The sequence below is a fragment of the Amphiprion ocellaris genome, chromosome 19 (genome assembly GCF_022539595.1).
Source record: "Amphiprion ocellaris isolate individual 3 ecotype Okinawa chromosome 19, ASM2253959v1, whole genome shotgun sequence".
NCBI classification, from domain to species: domain Eukaryota; kingdom Metazoa; phylum Chordata; class Actinopteri; family Pomacentridae; genus Amphiprion; species Amphiprion ocellaris.
Genome location: NC_072784.1, coordinates 8,048,272 through 8,070,304, shown reverse-complemented (window position 1 = coordinate 8,070,304; position 22,033 = coordinate 8,048,272). Strand labels below are relative to the sequence as shown.

The 22,033-nt window shown below is 42.2% G+C and overlaps 1 protein-coding gene across 1 annotated transcript; it reads right to left on the bottom strand.

Annotated features, from left to right (window-relative positions):
• Positions 1–1,623: 1,623 nt before the first annotated feature.
• Positions 1,624–21,876, bottom strand: fscn1a (fascin actin-bundling protein 1a). The gene is made up of 5 exons (XM_023294530.3): positions 20,860–21,876; positions 6,336–6,492; positions 5,134–5,255; positions 2,711–2,878; positions 1,624–1,976 (listed from the first exon to the last, which is right to left on the bottom strand). Exons 1-5 carry the CDS (start codon positions 21,698–21,700, stop codon positions 1,768–1,770), a joined length of 1,497 nt encoding a protein of 498 aa, XP_023150298.1. The 5' UTR covers positions 21,701–21,876; the 3' UTR covers positions 1,624–1,767.
• Between the last annotated feature and the right edge of the window lie 157 nt (positions 21,877–22,033).

Genomic DNA, 22,033 nt, shown 5'->3' with positions numbered 1-22,033 from the left:
AAAAAGTCGGACAGTTGGTGAGGAGCTCGGTACAATCATTGATCATGTTATAGAACAACGGTGATTGGTTTACTACAGGAGAGGAATGCTTAATGATGGGGTGGAAGGGCCCAATAACTCGGGAACAAGAACATCTTTTGCTGTTGTAAAAATCAGTATATGGAGACCATCTCTGCTTGAGTTATGGAGAAAAAGCTGGCTGCTGAAAGGTAGAGTCAAAGAACCGCTGGGTGCAACATGCTACATGACTGCATTACAGAATATCTTAATTAAATAAATGACGATTTAGCTCAGATTTCTCTTCAACATACCTCTTCACAGGCAAATCCGGAACAGAAAAATCCAACAAAAACAAATAAAAATTGGTCATATATCACCGTAAATGCCGTCAGTAGACTGCTCAGGGTTTAGATTGAAATGGAAACCAAAGCAGGAGCAGGTTTAGCTAGTCGGGGGTCACTAGGCTCAAACCATGTCCAGACGGTGTGTGAGATGCTTGATAGGACAGTACCGTCTGTTAACATGCTGTGAGTCTGTTAGTAGCACCAGGTTCCAGTTGTGTCCGTTGGGTTTGAGATGAACGTTTCTTGAATCCAGTATCAAAGGTTTGGTCGGAGTAAAGGCTGAGGTGTACGTTTGGTGGAGGGAATCGAAAAGCAGCTTCCAAAAGCATCTATAAATCATTTATCTCCAGTTACTATGACGACCTACTGTACACTTAACCATGATAATGTCTGTGCCTTGGACATAGAAAAAGAAATGAATCTAACTGTGCGTCAGCGAGTGGGGTCTTTTTTTTTTTCCTTCCGATAAGACATGTGAGTACAGTAAACATACAGTATGTGGCTGCACACTTTTTTTGTGTTCTCCTGACGATAGCTTCATCTTGTGGAGGGTAAACGGACAAGGGTTTTAACTTCCTACATCCTGGCCGACATAGGGACTCCACAGAAAACTGGTTTGAATATTTCAACACATGACATAAAAAGGGGTTGAACCCATCACTTACAGGATCTACATGATCTTTCTCATCATCAGATCCACTCCAGTTATCTCACAGTCATCACAGGCAACAAGATCTGCTCATGAACACTAACACTCAGCCTGGTCTGACAGAAGCACGCCATCACTACCTACAAGATCCACAAATTACACACATGTTGGATGTTTTACAGCCAGCTAGCATGAAGCTGCTGAGTAGAATTCATCCAGTCTGTTGTAATAGATCAGACAGAGCATGAAAGGCTTCTACCAGACCAGCTCAGACACCATCAATACTGCCATCGTATGCTGCTCACACAGACGGTCGAGACAAAGAAAGACGAGACGAAGGGGTTAACTCAGAGAGGAGGGGCTCTGTTCTGGGGTAGCCCGATCGTAAGGCGAGGATGGAGTGAGTGGCGAGTCAAGCAGCGAAACCGGATCGGAGCGGAAAAAAGTGCACGGCCCCGTCGTCGTAACTATGGCAGCAAATAAAGGTCAGCATTGCAGAGCAGAGCTGGAAAAAAGGGAGGAAGGGAGGATAGAAGGAAGGAAAGGGAAGCTTCCTTCGTCTTCTATCCTTCCTGTTCTCTCTGTGCAGTTTATCCACATATAAAGATAAGTAGAGCATATAATAATATAGGGAGGGGATGGGGGGTGGGGTTGTGGACAGGTAGATGTATGGATGGGTAGTGCTGTCGTGCTGCATCGCCGCACTTCATTTCATTCTCCAGCATCGCAGCAGTGGGCGGCCGCATCCCCCGCTGGCGTCGCCGCATTCCCCCCTCAGTACTCCCAGAGCGTGGCGGTCTCCAGGTCGTCGGCGTTGGCCTTCAGCACGCCGGCGTGGTCGCCGCGGAGGTATTTGTTGTCGGCGGCGTGGCGGACGGCTAGCTTGTTGTAGTCGCAGAACTCGAAGAGGAAGTCGACGGGCGTGTCGCTGCTGCTCACCACCGACTGCTCGTTGCCCACCATCCAGTATTTACCAGTAGAGTCTGCAGGAGGGGAGCAGGAGGGAGACATTACAGGACACTTAGAGCCACAACCAACAGGCTCAAAAACAGCTTTTACCCCCAAGCCGTCAAACGTCTGCTCCCCTCCCCCCTGAATGTCACATGTCAATATCACATGTCAACAAAATAATATGTTTAAGTGCAATAAACTGTTTCTACACTGTACATTTTCCTGTGATATTTCAATTGTATATATTTTGTGTGTGTTAATATTATCTTACATAGTTTATTTTTAATGCTGCTATACAGAGTGCTAAACTGATTTTCATTGTTTTTTTTAACAGTGACAAAAAAGACTTATTCTGTTCTATTCTATGAGGAGAGGAAGATAGATAGATGATAGATGGATAGATACTGTATTAATGATAGAGGCGGAGCAAAGGGGACTTCGGCAATTTACAATTCCATTTCATTTAGCAGACGCTTTTATCCAAAGCGACGTACATCTGAGCGTAGATACAACACAAGCAGTAGTCGATGTGTTTATGAGTGTGTAGAGGTGGTATCATGAGTCACAAAAGACTGAACAAAAGATTCCACTCAAATTTTCTGAATCTAATCCCTCTTTTTGGCACAAATGCCTCCCGAGTAATTCCATAACAAAAAAATCACTTAAAGAATTAATCCTCCACATGTTCTGACACAATCTTGTGCAACACTGCTGCAAATGGTTTACAATAAACTGCAGCCGTTTGAGACGCTGCACCTACACTGACCTTGCAGGCTGTACGCTCCATCTCTGAACTCCAGAGTGAAGTAGTCGTAGGAGGAGCGGTTGGAGTCCAGCGTCCCCGTCACCTTCCTGCAGCCGATGAAGCCGTGTTCCCCACGTAGCACGATGATCGGACGGTTGATCAGTTTCATGATGAACTCCTCAGACTCACCTGCAGACAAAGGAAGCATGAGTGTATAAATGACCTTTAATCACACGATTACTTGGTTCTGTGGGAACTCAGTGTCTCAACTCTTAGTGCGGAATCTTAACAGGCCTCATTAAGAAGCCGTCTGTCATGCAGTTTGTCAAAAATATGTGCAAATGGAAGCGATGTTGCTGCCAATGGCTTCCACAGCACAAAACAAAAAGCTTCAGCACTGATCTTCTAATGCCGGAGCCCAACACCCCGTCTATAACTGGAGCTGTTTCAGATCTGCTTGCTGACTTAGTGTTTCTGTGTTGCAGCAGTAAAAGTAGCTTCTCTTCAAAAGTCTGTAAAGCGCCTTCATATTGTGTTTCCCTAGTATCTGCATGCTACAAATGAAAAGACTGAATAAGAGGATGTTATTAAACAAACAGTTTTGGGAAGTCTTCCTGCTGAAATGCAAATAATACTGACAACACTTTGATATCTGTCCATTAAATGAGGCTACAGTCAGTTAGCTTAGCACAAAGACCCGACACATGGAAACAGTGAGTCGGTAAAGTTAATCAAAAAGTGGTGAGACCACATTATGGTCACGCATCTTCAACATATATGAGCATAACTGTCATCGGTCAGGACACTGCTACACCTCTGATCATGTGATTTCTCAGTGAAGTAGAGAAACAGCAACAACATCTGAGACTCTGTGTGACAATAATCTACAAAATGAATTAATGAAGATGCCGCTGTTGCTCTGTGCATAAAAATCGCAGCTCTTTCTCTTTGGAGACACTCGTGGATCCTGCCACTATCCAATGCTGCAGGTTTGTAATAACCTACGAAGAAACAGTCTTGAACAGCTGGAAGCTAAACTTTTATTCTGTGTCACAGCTCCCCTGTCTGATGTGAAGACATGTAGGTTTACACAGTGTGACCTGCCATCAGGTCCTGGCTCAGACCGATCCACTCTTCATGCTCTCTCAGAGATACATTTTTATTTGTAAGAATTTAATGACGCCACTCTCTCTCTTTGGAGAGGCTCACATGGTCCTACTGCTGCCTTAAACAAACTCAGCCAGTAGTTCTAAACAGCTGGAAGAAACAAACTTCAGCTCCTCGTAAACACTTGTAGGAAAAGCATTCAGAATGCATTCATGACTGCAGTTGAGTATCATTTTTCTTTTTCTTTTAATATCCGTTTTCATCGCAGTATGGTTTTGTTGCCTAATAGATTTGAAATAGTAGCGCCAAGTGCTTGAAAAAAGTATGCTGTGATTTTGACACCAATTGTGTTTAACGCGTCTCAGTGATGTTTTCGAACAAATATTGTTGCTAAAATGCGGATAAATCCTTTCTTAAAACACTTCTTACAACTCTGTACCGCTGTGTTGAAAGTGATATGGAAATGTTACCTCCTCTTACAGATGAGCGACCAGGGTGGCTGCTCACACATGCAGAAGACCCATTTAGTTGTCTGCAGACTACCAGAACAGAGTGCAGTCTGAAAGGGGTGGAAAATTGCTCCTGGTGTTCCTGCAACACTTGGAAAGCCTCTTGGAAGTCCTGTTATGTACATACATTGTCCAGGTTCAGAGACTGCAGGCTCTTCCCCTGTGAAAACTATTGTTTCTCCTCTCTATGGTAGCTGAAGACCTACTTTTCATTGATGATTCTCGGGGGTCACTAACTAGCCCGAGAGGAAATAGCCCTGAACATGCTGACCATGCTTGGCTCAACACACAGCTGTGAGGCAGCTTCTCAACTATGAATATAATCAAAACTAAATATCGTTCCAGATTCACCAATGAGCTCCAAATGTGTTTGAGAACGACCCTGACACCATTCAGGCCACGATTGTCTAGTCTAGCATCAATGACAAACATCACTTCCATGTCATGGCACAAACCAAATAACTAAAAAGTGACCTATGACTCAGCAATGTTCCATGTCCTGGTCTGAAAGGGGCTTTAGTGTCACAGTGCTCCACAGTAACTCAGGAGTTTTTACATCATTTGTTTATTCAACAGGATTAACTAAGCAGCAATTTGTCAAACAAATCAACCAAAACCACTGCAACAAAGCTTAAACCCTCAAGCATCTTTCAGCTGCATTAAGAAACAAAACCTCAGAAGTGCTGAGACCTTAAAGCCCAGAAACAACTGCAGCATCCAGCCAGGATTTAATTACTTTTACTGTGCTGAATCTCCATCACAGCTGAAAAGCCAGTCAGTTAGATACATGTCCATCTGCGGGGCTGGATCAACAAAAATCCCACTGACCTGCAGAGTCGATGGTGGCTGCTAGCTGGCCGTTTTTCTTGGCGGCAACATATTTCCCGTTAGCAGCCCGGAGAGTCAGCCTCTTCCCACGCCACTCGATGTCAAAGTAGCAATTAGCTGACCTGTGGAGAGAGAACAGGAGGGTGAGAGAGTGAAAGTACGAGAGATAAGACGGATAATTAAATTTACATGGCAGTTAAATATCTAGGAGCACACAAGCGTGAGTGTCAGGTGTAAACACGTGTTCATGTTTAGCTCCTCTGCTCTCAGACATCACCCAGGTGTTTTACTACAGGTTAAGTAACTGTTGGGTAACTGGAGAGGTAGAGTCTTGGCAGGAGGATAAACTGGGTTAAGTCAAAACAAGTGGTTTGTGAGTATTTTCAAAGTTGGATTTAATTCTGGGATCAGTTTTATCTTTAATTAAAGCTGCTCTGAATCAGTCTCCAACATGTTTCCCTGAAGCCACAGCTGGAGAAGATTTTTGTGGTCTAGTTTCGTAAGGAGTAAACTGACTCAAATCTCAAGAATGTGATGGAGAAATCTGATGACCTCGCTGCAGAATGCTGAGCAGCATGAACCCCCACAGCGTCGTGGACTATCTCTCCTGTCCGAGCTTAAAAATGGAGGGTTGTCTGGCCGGGAGTTAACTCAGAACACATGCGGCTTTGACCAATCTGTCACTGGATTAGATTGTTGTTGTGCATCGTATCACTCCTGTGAACACACATCTGCAGCTTTACACCTCTGCATTAAAAAAGGGTCATTTTAAACACAAAATAATGGATGTAAATACTCTGTCTAGTACTCAAGGATGACAAGGAAAGTGTAAGCTTCTACTCCTGAATCTGTCTAAGGGCCTCTCAGAGAAATGGTCCAGGAGCACAGGGTCAAATGTGGAAGGTTAGGGGTTAACAGCTTAAACAGAACTACTGCACATAAAAGAAAATCACTCTCTACAGGTTGGGAAAAAATGCACTTCATGACACGAGGTCACTCACTCTTCACCCCACACACACACACAGACACACTCAAATTACCAGACAAGACTAAACACTAAGAACTGAGACGAACCAGCTTCAAGTTCTCCGTGATCCACACACACACCTCCCCTGATAGATGAGAGAATGGACAGACTGGAGCAGGTGAGGCTGTGGCGGATGTTAAACTTAAAGATGGTTATCAGACGTGATGGTTCTTACTTGGTGGAGGCGGTGCACTGCAGGCCGCCGTTAGCAGTGAGGGTCCAGTATTTCCCAGCAGCCGTCCGAAACGCGCACTTCCTGTTTTCGCGGCAAATCTCCACCTGGAACACCTCCTGGTCGCCTTCCTCGTCCTGATTGGCTGACAGGTCCATGCCTGGACGGAGCGAGAGAGTTGAAGGGGCGGGGTTTAGCGTGAATTCAGGCTAGTGGGTCAGTCTGGCGGCCAGCAGCCACAGAGGATGACCATCAATGCAGACACACACACAGAGCGAGGTATAAACGTCCCACACACATCCTTTGGTCAGGATCAGACGTACGAAATGAGCAACATCAGATGGTACAGATTAGTGGAGGGTTTCACACAGCTGCACACACACCCACACACATCTGTCGTGGTCCAGACCCACCCCTCAGTGCTGCGGTGGATTAGTCGTGAAGATAAATGGTCACAAAGCACATCAAAGGCCACAAAGGCTGAAATACGTAACCAACCAATGTGATAAATTGAATCATAATCTGCAAACATGGAATGCTCATTGGTCAGTATTGTTTCCATAAGGTGAATTCCAATGATTAATTCGTTATTTTGGCAGCAGGACAAACAGAGGACCTGTAAACACCCTGACACTTCCAGAATTTTCCCTGGTTCAAATTAATGGAGACCGTTGGGTCTAATTATTTAACTTTTAGTCTCAAAACTAACTGGGTCAATATATAATTGAGGGACTTTGGAAGTCCATGGGATATATCTTGCATACATTTTTATTTAAAGTAAAAAAACTATTTTTTTTAGTTTTTTTATCTTCATTATCATGATCATGTCTCTACAAATCCCATAATTATTTATTACAGAAACAATCACTTATTAATAAAAAATTACTGGATATCACTGAAATGTCAACTAAATAACGGTCCCAATTTAATAACAACCACGCTCTAAGTAGCTAAACAATAAGAAAATGAACTTATTCAAAAATTGTTTTGTGTTCTTTTTATTAAGTTGAGATAATCATGACAGATATTTCTTTTTTGGCAAAATATCAAATTTTATATGGAAAATAACAAATTGTATCTGTGTCCCAGAAATCACTTTCAACTAAGTTCCCCATTACAAAAACACCTCTCAAGGAAGTGTGTTAATTCCAGATCACATGACCTGCTCCACATGATGTCATTTCCTCCTGAAGAAAAGACTGGCAAGACTCCAAGGCTTTCTGAGTTATTTAATATAAAGTAGTGTGTGAGTCAAGTGTGGATTTATGGCGTGTCAACAGGTTTACTACAATATCTTTATAAATAACTTTCAATTTTACTCAATTGTAAATCTAATATTTAGAAGAATCTTTCTGTAAAAATGTCGTGGTGTTTGGTTATAGGCGGCCATTTTGATTTTAGGCCTGAAAATAACAAAAATGTCAACTATGATACAAAAAGTCCCGCAATTTTACATTGACCCAATTAATGCCATGTCAAGGAAGTTATTGCATTTTATTCAAACATCTGGCCAACAAATTAAGAGTAAACTAGCAGCTCAACAACCAACATGCAGGATAATCTAAAAACAGTAGGAGTATTATTACATAAACATGTTTATGTAATGATACTCAACAGTTCTTTAAGTCCTTTAAATCCATGTGTGTCCATTCACTCCATCGTTTGATAAACATCAAACCTCATTAAAAATAACACCAGCCTCACTCTGGGCCTTTAGAGGAACAAAGACGTAAACAAATATGAGTCCACTGTAGGATGAACACACAAAAACGTTCACTTCATGCAGCACAATGCCTGCTATTGTGTGTGATGAAGTTATGGCGTGGATCGACCTATAGCCAGAGGGCTTGGAGACAGAGACAGAGCTGGACTGTCTGGTGGAGCGCTGTGTAAATGTGTGCAGAACGAGAAAGGGAACCACACAGAGACGGAAAGAAAGACGTGTTTGAGAAAACAAACCAGTACACTCATGTTTTCTCTATCCGTCTTTACACTTTACATGGGTGACACCCTCCCCTCCGTTGCATTTTTTCCCCATTGTTTTTCTCTGCAGTCTCACAGCAGGGGTTGACCGATATGTTTTTTTAGGTCCGATACTGATTATTAGCAATCAAGGAGACTGAAAAGTAATATCTGGACTTGATACACATTTGCAGTTAAAATGAAAACATAGTATTGAATCTTATAAGTCAAAACTTTGTTCAAATTTTTTATTTGTTTTAGATACTGCTGGCAGCTGCATCAGAACCAAAGCAGCCAGTTTCAAAATCGATTTGTTTCACCACGAATCACACTTAAAATGAAAAAGGGTACAGATAATCGCAAAAATGCAGACGATTTGATAATCGGCCAGGCTGAAAATCGACTAATCCTAAGTAAGTCAGTCAATCAGTCAATAAGAAAGTCACTAAGTTAGCAAGCCAGTAAGTAAGTTAGTAAGTCAGTAAATAAATAAGTCAGTAAGTAAGTCAGTAAATAAGTCAGTAAGACAGTAAATAAGTCAGTCAGTAAGTCTGCAATTAAGTCAGTAAGTAAGTCAGTGAGTCAGTAAGTAAATCAGTAAGTCAGTAACCAAGTCAGTAAATAAGTCAGACAGTAATTAAATCAGTAAGTCAGTGAGTCAGTAAGTAAATCAGTAAGTCAGTAAATAAGTCAGTAAGTAAGTAAATAAGTCCGTAATTAAGTCAGGAAGTAAATCAGTCAGTAAGTCAGTCAGTCAGTCAGTCAGTATGTGTGTATCTATAATATCAGCTTATTTTATTCACATCTAGGCATCTGCTCTGAAAAAATCCAGTATCAGAAAACTTTTAATTAAAAGACACTTTGATTCTAGTGAGTTACCACAGAGCTGGTATAAAATAAGGTAATAGTTGTCACTGTTCACATTTACTGCAAGTAAAAAAAAAAAAAACACACACACATTCATCCTCTCCTCTACAATGCTTGCAAAAGTCGGCCTGGAATGGGATTGAGTTTCCACAGAAATACGTGTGGATGAACGTCACACACACAGACACACACACGATTGGAAGGAAAATATAACTGACTATAATGGGAACCACATGGTGAAGAGGAGGGGGGTACAAAGAAGATGAAATGTAAGTTCAGCTGCAACAGAGGAGGACAAGGCAAGCTGCTTGCCTTCAGGATCATCAGTCACATCATAGGGTTCTCCTGTAATCCTCACTGCTTCCTGTTCAGTCAACGCAAACAAAATACAGTAGCACAGAGGAGCGTATTTATTACTGCAGCTGTGTGAAGCAGAACAAACCATCTGCTGGACGCTTCCACTCATAAGGAAACCTACAATGGGATAACTGACTCACCTACAGCACATAAAATACTGCAGAAAGTGTGATGAAGTGTGATCTATTTTTAATAGACTAAAAGATCTGATAATCAACAGTGCAAAGTTATATTTGTAAGAATTCTGCTGCTGAAAGGTGCTTTGTTCAACCCTAGAATGAGGCTCCTCATGATGTTTGCAGAGAAGAAACAATTCTCCAAAATGTGGAACTGTTTACATTTGAATCCGTTACCTTTTTAGATACTATCAATGATTAAAATTAAAGCAATAACAATAGTTCTACTGAAAAAACATTGCATTGTTAGATGCTGAATATGAGAAAGCTACGTCAAGTTAAGTCTAAAAATATCCAGGAAGCTCGATAACATTTAGTTTATGGTCTTCATTTATCTGCGTGAAGAAACAGACTTGGTTTCATCTCAAATGTTTACACTACCGTTCAAAAGTTTGAGGTCACCCAGGCCAATTCATGTTTTCCATGAAAACTCACACTTTTATCCATGTGCTAACATAACTGCACAAGGGTTTTCTAATCATCAATTAGCCTTTCAATGCCATTAGCTAACACAATGTAGCATTAGAACACAGGAGTGATGGTTGCTGGAAATGTTCCTCTGTACCCCTATGGAGATACTCCAGCTAGAATAGTCATTTCCCACATTAACAATTTCTAGACTGTGTTTCTGATTAATTTAATGTTATCTTCATTGGGAAAAAAAAGCCTTTCTCTCAAAAATAAGGACATTTCTAAGTGACCCCAAACTTTAAAACGGTAGTGTAGGTACATTTTTTTAAAGAGTCACACTGAAAAACGCAACCTTTGTTAGTTTCTCCCACAGGAAACAGGAAAAAACCCCAATATGAATTTCACTAAATGAAAACAAAGCAGGAAACTGACAAAAGGGACATTTTGTTCGCTGCCACTTTCTGGCATTTGAATAAATGCTTCAACACGAACCATTTCATTTGAATTAATGTCAGCAAAGCTTTTTAGATGCTGCCCCAAAAACAGTTTCACTCAGTCAACATGCATGTTTTCAAGGAAACAACATGTTTGGGCAGTCAGTCTGTTGTAGGAGGACTGCTTCCTACAGTTAGTGCCTCATCTTTACACACACACACACACACACACACACACACACACACACACACACACACACATCAAACTGGTCAGAAAAATATCACTAGGTGAACACAGAGCATGAAAATATAAGACTGGCTGAGAGAAAAGAATCACCCCGAGGCCTGTGGAGCCTCAGCCATGAGGCAGAAAGAGGCTGAGGCTTTTCTCTGCCTCATGGGTGTGTGTGAGTTCATTATATGACCAGATACATCTATAGAGGCATCAAACTCATTGTAGTTCAGGGGCCACATTTGATTTCAAGTGGGCCGGACCAGTAAAATCGTAACATAAAAACCAAAAAATAACCACAACTCAAAATGTTTCCCTTTGTTTCACTGCAAAAAAGTGTGTTCTGACAACATACACATTTAATGAACTATCTTTTTACACTACATTATGGACAACCTAAGCAAAAGAAATTAAATTTCAACGGTATTAAGCCTCAGTTTATCATTTATGCATCATAACTCACAGACCAGTGTGTCTACAAAGGCACAAAACATTTAGTCACAGGTATCTGGAACTGAACAATATAGTATTTTACAACTTGTCAAGATCTAGAAATTATTTTAAATTCCAATTTATTTCCACATTCCACAAATTACAATTTATCTAGAAGAAAATTTTCAACTATATATTGCATATGTAATTTTAACCCTTCATGCACGGCTTAAACTACGGTTTGCCGGTATTCAAACATCAATTAAAACCACATTATTCACAATAAATACTCCAAACCAACAGTGGAAGTTCTCCCAAGTCTTTACTGTATTTACCCTGAAATATTGCAACATAAATCCAAAAAGACAGATGGAGGTAGAAATGTTACTGTCACTCATGCAATATCTGTTAAAACTTCTTATTCTATGAGAAACATAGGCAAAAATATAGAGACTAAGAATATTTTCGCTTTTGTCATGTTTTTTTCAGAGTGAAATTGTGGGAACTATTAAGGACGAAGGTTAAGTTATCCCCCTGCCTTGTAAATGTACAAAATTTATACAGAAAAATGTAGAAAAGCTGTGGCAAAGCATCAACAATAGGTTTTCAGCCAAACTCAAGCTGCTGACTCACATTACATTGCAAAAGTAACAGGAAGTATCCATTTTCACCTCTGTAATTTTTACACTTTGCAAAGTCATCCCAAGGGCCGGTTTTGGCCCTCGGGCCTCATATTTGACACCCCTGATCTACACTGTTCAGCTTGTGAAGCTCATAAGGCTCATATGAAAGGAGGCAAGAGGGTCTGCAATCACGCTCACACAACAACCACAACAAAAAGAAGCCAGCACACACGCAGAATCCTCCCAAACCACAGCAAACACACAGTCATGCCCTTGAAAACGAGCCCTCTGTCTTTCTGTCCACTCCACCCACCCACCGCTATCGGCCTGATGGCAGCAGGCATCTCAGTGGCTGTGAGCCGGCATTGAGGCCTGCTGTGAACGCACGCGATTGTTTCGAGAGCGATTCCGTGTGCGTGCGTTTGCGTGTATCCTATTGTTCGGCGGGTCCGACTGAGGAGGCAACCAGCTGGGGCACAAACAGGGAGCCACATCACCGGCTTTTGTTCTGAGCCAAACAGAAACGCACAGTAAAACGGGGCCGACACACTGAGCACAGCACTGACGGAAACACAGCTGCTCTTGATGCACTTGCTGTAAAAATGCAACGACAAGAAAAAGAGGTCAAACATGCGGGATACAGTACTAGACCAGGGGATGTCCCAAATCTTTTGCTAAATCGATTTAAACTCCAATGAGCGCAGCTGAAGTACTGTGAGCTAATATAATGACACGACATAATGTGAAGGAAGAGACACTGGAGACCAGCTCAAGTCTAACCTATAATAAAATAGACAACATTAAAGGAGGAGAGGTTCCTGAGGGGATGCAGCTCATCTGGCATGCTCCCAACACAAACACACACAATCTGAAAACCTACAAACAAACACAAGGTCTTACAAACACACTGATGCATCAACATGAACGCTCAGTCAGGATCATCAAGGATGCATGAACGTATTGCGCCTTTCCTCTCTTGCTATTGGCCGATCGTGTTGATTCGCTGCAGATGGCGGGAGAGAATCATCACCCTTCACCCTACAGGTATTTTCACACCAGTCAAGGTCGGGGTTGTGTGCCTCATGTCTCATTTCCTGCTCACAGAGGGGTGAAGGATACAGAAAGGGTGTCAAGGTTGACTCATGGCCACACGCAACACAGAGCCACAGTTCGTCTCCAACCTTTACCGCACACTAGACCTCTGATTTAAAATTATTTTCAGTATTTTGTTCGCACACGAGTTTGTGAAAATTGCTACTGCTAGTACAATTCAACAAGCCTTAGCCCAGCAACCAATCCAGTCTCCAATCCACATTTAAATGCAACTAAACTGCATTCTTAATTACATTTTGAGGTAAATATACTTACTGCCAAACCACATTTATTCCACAAAAGTGCTTATTTCATTGCTCCACTTTCGCTCCTTTTCATCCAACCCATCATATACTAGATGGGGTTGGACTCATCATCTTAGCAACCCAGAAAATGGAGGCAAAGCTTCAAAAATGTAGGGTAAAGGTCGGATTTTAACCCAAACCATGCCATTTGCCTAAAGCTAACCAAACAGTGACAGAAAAGTATATACTATGGATCTCACATGACCATAAGTCTCTTGAGTTAAATTCCTGTTGCCAACTTATGCCTTCATTCTCTTCTCCTACTTATGTGGACTTCACAGCTGAGAAAAAAAGTTTGTTGTAAAGCAAAACTATATTCCTCTCAAAACCTAATTGGGAAAGCAGTTTAATTATGTAGAAATTGAATATTTTTGGAGACGCGGTTGCCGTAACTTTCCACATCTGCACCGTAGATATGAAGCTTCAGCCAGAAAGTTAGCTCAGCTTACCATCTAGTCTGGCTCAGTGCAAAAGGTAGCAACATTTGTGTGCCAGCATGTTAAAGCTCTCTAGTTCACATGTTGTTTAAGCTAACTATAGTCATGTTTCAAACTAAATTTTGAAATGTCACAAAAAAAATTACAACTGGAAGGACACAACACTGCTTAGTTTTTTTGTTTCCAATCAACGAAACAAGTCCTTTCGGTTATAAATTTTTTTGTGACATTTCAAAATTTACTTTGAAGCATGATTATAGTTAGCTTAGCTTAAATAGCATGTGAATTAGGGAACTTGAACATGCTAGAACACAAATTTTATTACTTTTCGCACAGAGCCAGCTAGACGGTAAGTTAACATTCTGGCTGAAGCTTAAACTGGTGTTGGTCCTGATTCCTGCTGTCCAGAGACAAAGACAACAAAAAGCCGATCACTTATATGTTTACTACGTCAGAACTTAGTCAAAAAAGGCCTTTCCAACTCCCATTATGCTCATTAACTCTTTGCCGAAAAATAAAACCACCTCAAATGAGCATAAAATGTTTTGCGCTACTGCTGCCGTTTCCATTCACTTTTTCTAATGCAATACTTCAAAATGTGCATCAAAATGCTTCATGGAAACAACTTATGTCTGTTAAAAGCCTTCATTATACTCTCTTGCGGACACACGTGGAGAGCTGCCGACTGCATGGACACATAATTGTTACTATTATACGACTTCTCCAGTCTGCTTGGAAGATTGTCCTTGGAGCGTAGTCGCCATGAAGACACATATTTTGGGTTGCCTATAGATATGTGAGGAGAGGTCCATATTAGCTTTCATGGACTTGGGAAGATGACAAAGTTTACCCCATGTGGATGCTAGCGGTTGCTCATCGCCACGGAATGTGAATGTTAAGTGAAAACGTTTTTCTTCCAAAAATCTGAGTGTGTTCAGAGTGGCTTCGGATTTTTAAATCTTTTCATGTGGTTTTAGTCATGTTTGTTTTTTTTATAGAGCTTGCAGGGGGTTCATACATTCATACCAGGTCTTGTAAGTGGAATTTTCAGTGAACAGATTGTAGCTTAGTCACAGGATGTAGCCACAAACATGACATCAGAAGAACTTAATGACTATTAGCTTGACTGCCAGGCATGAATTCAGTCGAGTCCCATTAGGGATCACAGCTCCAAATATACAATTGGAGCCAAAAACTAATGACCTCCCTTCTTACAAAGCATGGTCAGCCCTCAGTGATCACACCAGCAGCCAACAGGATACGATGTCCTCTCAATTCATTAAGCTGACAAACCGATGCTCAGTCTTCACTCCCAGTTGTGCTTCAGTTCAATGGTAGAAAAGGCCACTTAACCTTTTGAAGCGCAGTGTAAGTCAGGAGATGCCCATTTTCCATGAGACTGGACCCATTTGGGTCACTTTTGACCCATGTAGCGCATCAAAGGGTTAACAGCCAGTGGCTAACTGACTGATAATTGCATCTTGGTCCATGTTAGGGTCGTTAAACAGTCTCTCAGGGAAGTTGTGAGTGTATGTTATGAGCCGGAAACAGCACAGGGTCTGTTTAATGGCAACTATGAGTGGCTTGAGCTCAAACTGGCCGACAGCAGAAGCAAAAGCACTGATGTAATGTGCACCTAATATCTGTCAGAATGTAGTTTAGACTCGTTTCTTCTTTTCGTACATGGCGATGATAAACCTGCATCTTTTAGTAAGTCTAAATGTGATGGATGTAAGTTTTGACATTAATTCAGAAAATGACAAATGTACAAGAGAATCCCATTCCATGCGAAGTAATGTGAACTAGTTAGCTTCATTAGAAGTCTTCTCTCCAGTTATAATACAATAAGAGACACTGAATAGTTCCTCAAAATGAATTCTTGTGATTTCTTTGCAACGTTTTGGATTCACACGAATAATCGTATAACAACCAGCAATAAGCTCAGACTGTTTGGCTCGATGCTTTTAATATTTTCCAATCTTTAATCTCATTTAGGTCAGATGAACTGTAATCTGACTAACCAGATAAAAGCCAATAAACTCAGTCAGAATTCTCCCCCTTTTATCTCTCTTTGTGTTACAGTTTTGCTCACCATCTGAAACAACAACAAGCTCCGGAGTGCATCCTACCGCACCAAAAATGGCATTTTTGAATCATGCTTTCAGGTAGCTTTGCATCTTTTTGCAATGGATTATCTATTTTTGTGACAGTGCTCATCTCCCTGCATGCAAACGTTACATCACAACAGCTCAACCAGTCAGCATTTTGAGGGAACACCAAAGCCGAATCCTTTACTTAACCCCAACCACGATTGGTTTAAAGAAATATAAATGAGCTAGATTGCCCTTTCCCCATATAGCGATGTGCTAAGTCTATGACGCTGTAAATATTGAACTGAATCTTAACTTTTATTATCCATCAGAATAATCCAAGTTAAATACTTTCCCCAGATTGTTCATCTCTACACTAAACCAAAGTCTATACATTAGTTAAAATTGTCATTAGCTGCCACTTGCATGGAAATTCTGAAGTTTAATTGAAATAAGAATCCAAAAATGTTGAAAAAAAGTGTTATAACTGAAAGTCTAAACATTTTATTTTACTTTAAGGAAATACTCTATGTAAATATAAATGGGAACATCTTGAGTCAACAACCACGGCTCCAACTAATGAAGGGATGTCTGAGCTAGATTTACTGCATCCAAGTGTGTGAACTCGATAAACAGTTGAATGTGAGTCAAAAAACAATCATCTGTTTTGACTGGACTAAAGCAGCTTTTGGATGGAGCCACTTGAAGCTTTACTCGAGTCAAACAAGCTTCAGCTGCTAATGGAAGCCAGCCCACTTGAACCGCCATCTTGGCTCAGGCCTGCCAGACAAATAGCTGCTGCAGAGCAGGACTTGAGCAGCTGTCAGTTTGAAAAACATCTGGAGCCAGTTTAATTCCACTCAGCATTTAATCCACGTAACAATCATCCAGTTGTTGGTGGAACACGGTCCTCCCCTAAAGATTCAGGTCTTCTCCTCATTATGAGCAAACTGTGGCAGACGGAGCAGGGAGGATATGGGTTCAACTCCCCATGAGCAAGGTTCGGATTACTAGCTGACCTCACACCTAATGCAGCATTTCAAATTACCCAGTGATAGAGCACTGATCGGATACTGGTGCTTTCTCTTCTCCAAAATTAAAATCTATGTAACTGCCTTATTTTTTATTACGTGGGACTAGAAAATGAGTCGTCAGCCTGCCAAGACAGAATCATTCCCACCTTTGTCAACATTTCTGCTCAAAGTGTTGGTGCTACTCTACTGATCAGCTGGTGAAGGTAGGGTTGTGGAGTCCAGGTCAACCATCCAGCCATCCAGGATTCATTAATAATTCTTGATGGGAGGGAAAAACTATCTGCCAACACCCCTATGTTTTCACAGCTTTGATGGGTCCAACTTATTAACTGAACATGTGCTCGGAGTCAACTCCAAACTAACCGACAGTGTCAGAGATGTCGTTGCTGGATTATGTTCAAACGGATGCACAAAAAGTGGAAACAGCAGCTCAACAACCAACATGGCAGATCATCTACAGCAGCTATTTTGGCTGAATTATTCTGCAGCAGTTCTTGTGCTGGAATGACCAGCTGATGTAGTTCTATTTTCAGATGTCAAATGAATTTTATCAGCTGGTCTGCTCCAAGATTGTTCTTATCATTTCAGTTCAAAACACCCAGGTTTAAAACACTGATTCAATATGGTGCAAATGTTAACTTTACATGTTGAGTTAGAATGAATTTAGGCCGTCTCCTCCCCCTCTCCACACAATGATTTAAATTCATTAAGACCAAACATAACCCTGTGAGAAAGCTGTGTAGCAAAAATGGATTTAAACAAGGCATTATCTTAAAATTCTTAAATAATGTGACATTTCTGAGGAAGAAAAGGTGCCAAATACATTTGTTTGCTTGTTTATGACAAATATGAATTGTAAAAAATGTTGGTTTGGTCATAGTAAAGCTCCAAGCAGTGCCTTAAATGCTTATCAGATGGGTGCATTTTGCATGTGGAGGCAACACACCAAATGAGCACTGATAATTCAACTAGAGCTGCAAGTACAACTGAACAATTAGGACATGATTTTTCTTTTTATAAATGTCAAATGTGTCGCAACATTCCATTTTATATTAAGAACTGTGGTGCAGATCATATTCTCATGGCAGGGAATATCACTGTTTGGTACAGGTCGCATCTTTTATTTAGTAGAAAAAACCTTTAAAAATTTACTGTTCTCACTAAACTTGTCACTGATATTGCACTATCTGTCAAAATAAATGCACTATGACGGTGCATATTGTTGAGAACTAGCTACAAATGATGATTTTTACTCCGCCAAGAAACGCGGTGGAGGTATGTAACCATCAGTGTACATTTGTCCTTCCATCTGTCTGTCTGTTAGCAACATTACTCAAAAACAGACCAACGGATTTGGATGAAATTTTCAGGGAAGGTCAGAAATAACACAATAATGAAATGATTAGATTTTGGCAGTGATGTGGCTTATAGTCTGGATCCAAGGATTTGTTCAAGATTCCTGTATCATTGCGAGATAGCGGCACGGCGTCACTGTAACTATGACAACAAGTGAATGCTATGGCAGCATGATTGCAATCCTCCTACAAATCCACCACTGTCGACTTATTGGGACTTATCCATCTGAATTATATGACGACTGAGCAGCCTTGGAGGAGGACTGCGCTCTCGCTTTTCTTGTTTATTATTTTGACTAAATGCTGTTTAACTTAGCAGAGCTGGGCAACTATAACCAACAATTAAATGGCATTATTACTTAAATATCAATTATGTCAGTAACGATAAAATTTCAGTGTGACTGTTTGATACTGTTGTTTGCTATCCTCTCATGCCAGCAACTGCTTTAATTCAACTTCTACTTTTAAACCCAGCCTCCATTTTGTGCCCAAGACTAGACTGCCGATGAAGACAAAAAGTGGATAAATATTCCCGTGACGAGTAAACAAAAGCGGTGAGACAGAACAAACATGTCCAGGGTGTGACAATGAAATGATAGACACATCATTCTTTCTGAAAAGAAGAAGCAAAATCACTAAAGCACAAATTACTCTCACCGCCGTGCTCCTCTGACCAAACATAGACTTAGAGAGCATCATTTATACATTCCTGTCATTCAGTATGGTCAGCGCTGCAGTCGCTCTGCTTTCAGGTGCTTTTTTTTGTCTCTATGCAAACACCATCCATGGGTTTATTCTCCTGATCCAAAGTGATATTTAGAGAATGATTCACAGCCTCACTCTGACCTCCAATTTCTGCTAGGTTCCAATATATTTTTAGTACAATTGAAGGATTTTTTTTCAACAAAAATCAATGTTGTCAACTGTTCAGAATGAGGGATGCCACTGATAATGACTGCAGACGATCAGCAGTCGAGCCTGAAGGCTGGAGGATGGCTGGGAGGAGTGGGGGAGGGGGTGAGGAGGCAGGGGAGATGTGGTGAAGTGGTAGAGGAATTAAAGAGCAGAGATGTGGAATTAAAAAAAGAGAGGAACAATGAGAAGTGGAAAAAGAAAGGAGGGGGTTGAGGAAGGAAGGAAGGAAGAAAGAGGTGGAGGGACAAGCCTGCATGCTTCCCAAGAGAAACAGCTGAAAACCAGACACTCATGGACACACTCGGCTTATCTGAGCAGAAAAAACAAAGCTCAAGTGAGGACAGTGACACTGCAAGCAGATATATAGCTGAAAATTACCAACACAGCAGTGAGGGTTCAGCCAGATGCATGATTTCTGTGTAGTTATATGAAGAACCATGAGCTGCTTTCAAACATACAAAGGCTCTAATTTCAGCTTCTCTCTCCCTCTTCATTAGACAGCTGAAGCCGTTCTGGTCAACAGATGGTGGCATGTTTTTGCCTTTTATAATGCTTCAGTTCTGACTAACGTGAGCATGAGATTATCTCGTAGGTGAAGTGAAACACTGCAGCACAGATCGAGGAGCATAAACTCTGCATTGCTGGACAAATCAAGGCCTGTCAATCTTCAAGGCCAAATATTTGCTCACTAAACATATGGAATGATTGATTTCAGCTTAGGACTCTGGCATCATTTTCCATCTTGTCTCCTCTCCGACTGTGGAGCTGCTCTGCTTTGTACCAGCTCAGCCTTCCAGTTTAAGGCTGTTTTACATTTGAATGATGCCACACGTGCCCATGCTGCTGTATGTGAGCCGGGCCGAGGCCTCCATGCACTCTGTTCTACTGTTTTCACATCAGCTGTCTGGAAAATTCATTGGAAACCCAGCTACTGTGGACATTTTATCAGCTCTGACTGAAGAAGCGTACAATCATGAAGGGTTTGGGAACAAAAGAAGTCAAAGTTGCTGTGTAGAAACCTGTGATGTGAGCTGCAGAGTTCAGGCCTTTAGTGTTTGGGGTGAGGAGCTGGACTGTGGCCAAACAGGCTGTTGTTAACCCTCGTGTCGTACTGCGGGTCAAAACTGTCGCATTTTAAAGTGTGAAAATGTGGGGGAAAAAAATATATTTTCACAGTGAAACTTCTGATGTCCACATTTTCAACATTTTTTGGTGGAAAAAAACAAATGTTAAAAATGTTTCTTTAAGAACATTCACATAAAAATCAACCAAAATCCAGCGAATTTTGATTTTTATGTTAATGTTCTTAAAGAAAATATTAGAAGTTTTACTGACATATATGTAATCACTTTAGATATTTTTAGGATATTTTTGGAAGATTTTTACTCATTTTTTGAAAATATTTACAAGAATTTTCTTGCCAAATTTGGATTTTTTTTTAAAAGGGAAAACTTTAAAGAATTATTGGAATTTTCTTGCTGAAGGTTTTGCAAATTTTCAGAAATTTGGGGAATTTTTTTTTGCTGAATTTTTGGATTTTTTTTCAGACAAGGAAACAAGATTTTTTGGTGCCAGTAAATGATGACACAGGAGGGTTAAACATGTAAATACACACAGGCCCTGCTGTGTTTGCCTATATGTAGACAATGTAACATCACTTAGGAGGTGCGTGTGCGTGCGTGCGTGCGCGCTGCAGTCACACATTCCATCACTTGAACCCTTCCTCCCCCACACCAGGTAACACTCACACACCCTCCATCCCCCCAGGGCGCCCGGACCGGACCGGACCGGACCCCCACACCCACCTTGCCGGGTGGAGACGTTCCTCTCGTTGGCCGCGGTGAGCACGACCTGCGGGTGGCTCTGCTCCAGCACGAACAGCTCGTCTTTGCCCACGCGCGCGCTCTTGCCGGACTTCATGGTACCGGAGGGCCCGGAGGGCGCCAGGTACCGGCCGCTGCAGTCCCTGAAGGCCACCTTACCGGAGCGGAACTCCAGCGTGTAGCCCGTGCTCTTGTCCGTGGTGGCGACCAGCGCGCCGTCGTTCCTCAAGAAGCGGTTGTCGGACGTCTGCAGGTGGTAGCGCTGCTCGCGGAACACCAGCGTGATCATGGAGTCCACACCCCACGGGACGTCCCGGTCGATGGCAATCTCGTCCACCTTGGAGCTCAGGTGCGCGTACCTCTTACGCGTCAGGCTGAAGATGTTCACCTGCGGGTGCATGGCGATGTGCACGCTCCACTTCTCCGCCACAGAGGCGGTCTGAGCGAAGCAGATGATCCGGTCCTCGGTGCCGCCCAGGTAGCGGCCGTGCGGTTCGGACTGCAGAGACCAGCGGCCGTCATCATGCGCGGTGATGATGAACCGGCACTCCGGCCCCGGGGTCTCGCTGTCTCCGGTGACGTTCCCGTCCTTGTCGGCGGCGATGTACCGGCCCAGATGTGACTTGAGCAGGAACACGTTCCCGCTGGACTCGTCCCCGCTCTGCTCCAGAGTCCAGATCTGCTTCTTCTTCATGCTCGTGGCGGAGGCGTTGATCTTGAAGCCGAAGGTCTCCGCCGTGAGGTATTTGTTCCCGCAGTTGATGAGACCGAACTGGATCTGCAGCATGTCGCTGGTTCCGTTAGTCGCGCCGTTGGTCGTCATGGTGTCTTCGGTCCGGGCCGGTTCTGCTGAGAGGGGTAGGGGGGGCGGTTCTGCTACTGAGCTCGCGGCTGAAAGGGTGGGATGCTCTGCTGCCTCGCGTGCTTCTCTTTGTTTGGGAGTGTGTGTGAGCGCGCGCCGCCGGTCCTCGATGCTGTGCTTGTCTCAGCAGCGCGACCCCGCTACACAGCTGCAGCTATATAACCATCAGTGACGTTTCAGCGCAGGCCACGCCCCCCCAAAAACATGACAACCGAGCACCGAGATGTCTGATCTGATCCTGTCCTCTTTCTGCTCCTCACTTCATTATCTTCTCTTCTTCTGTTCTCTTCTTCT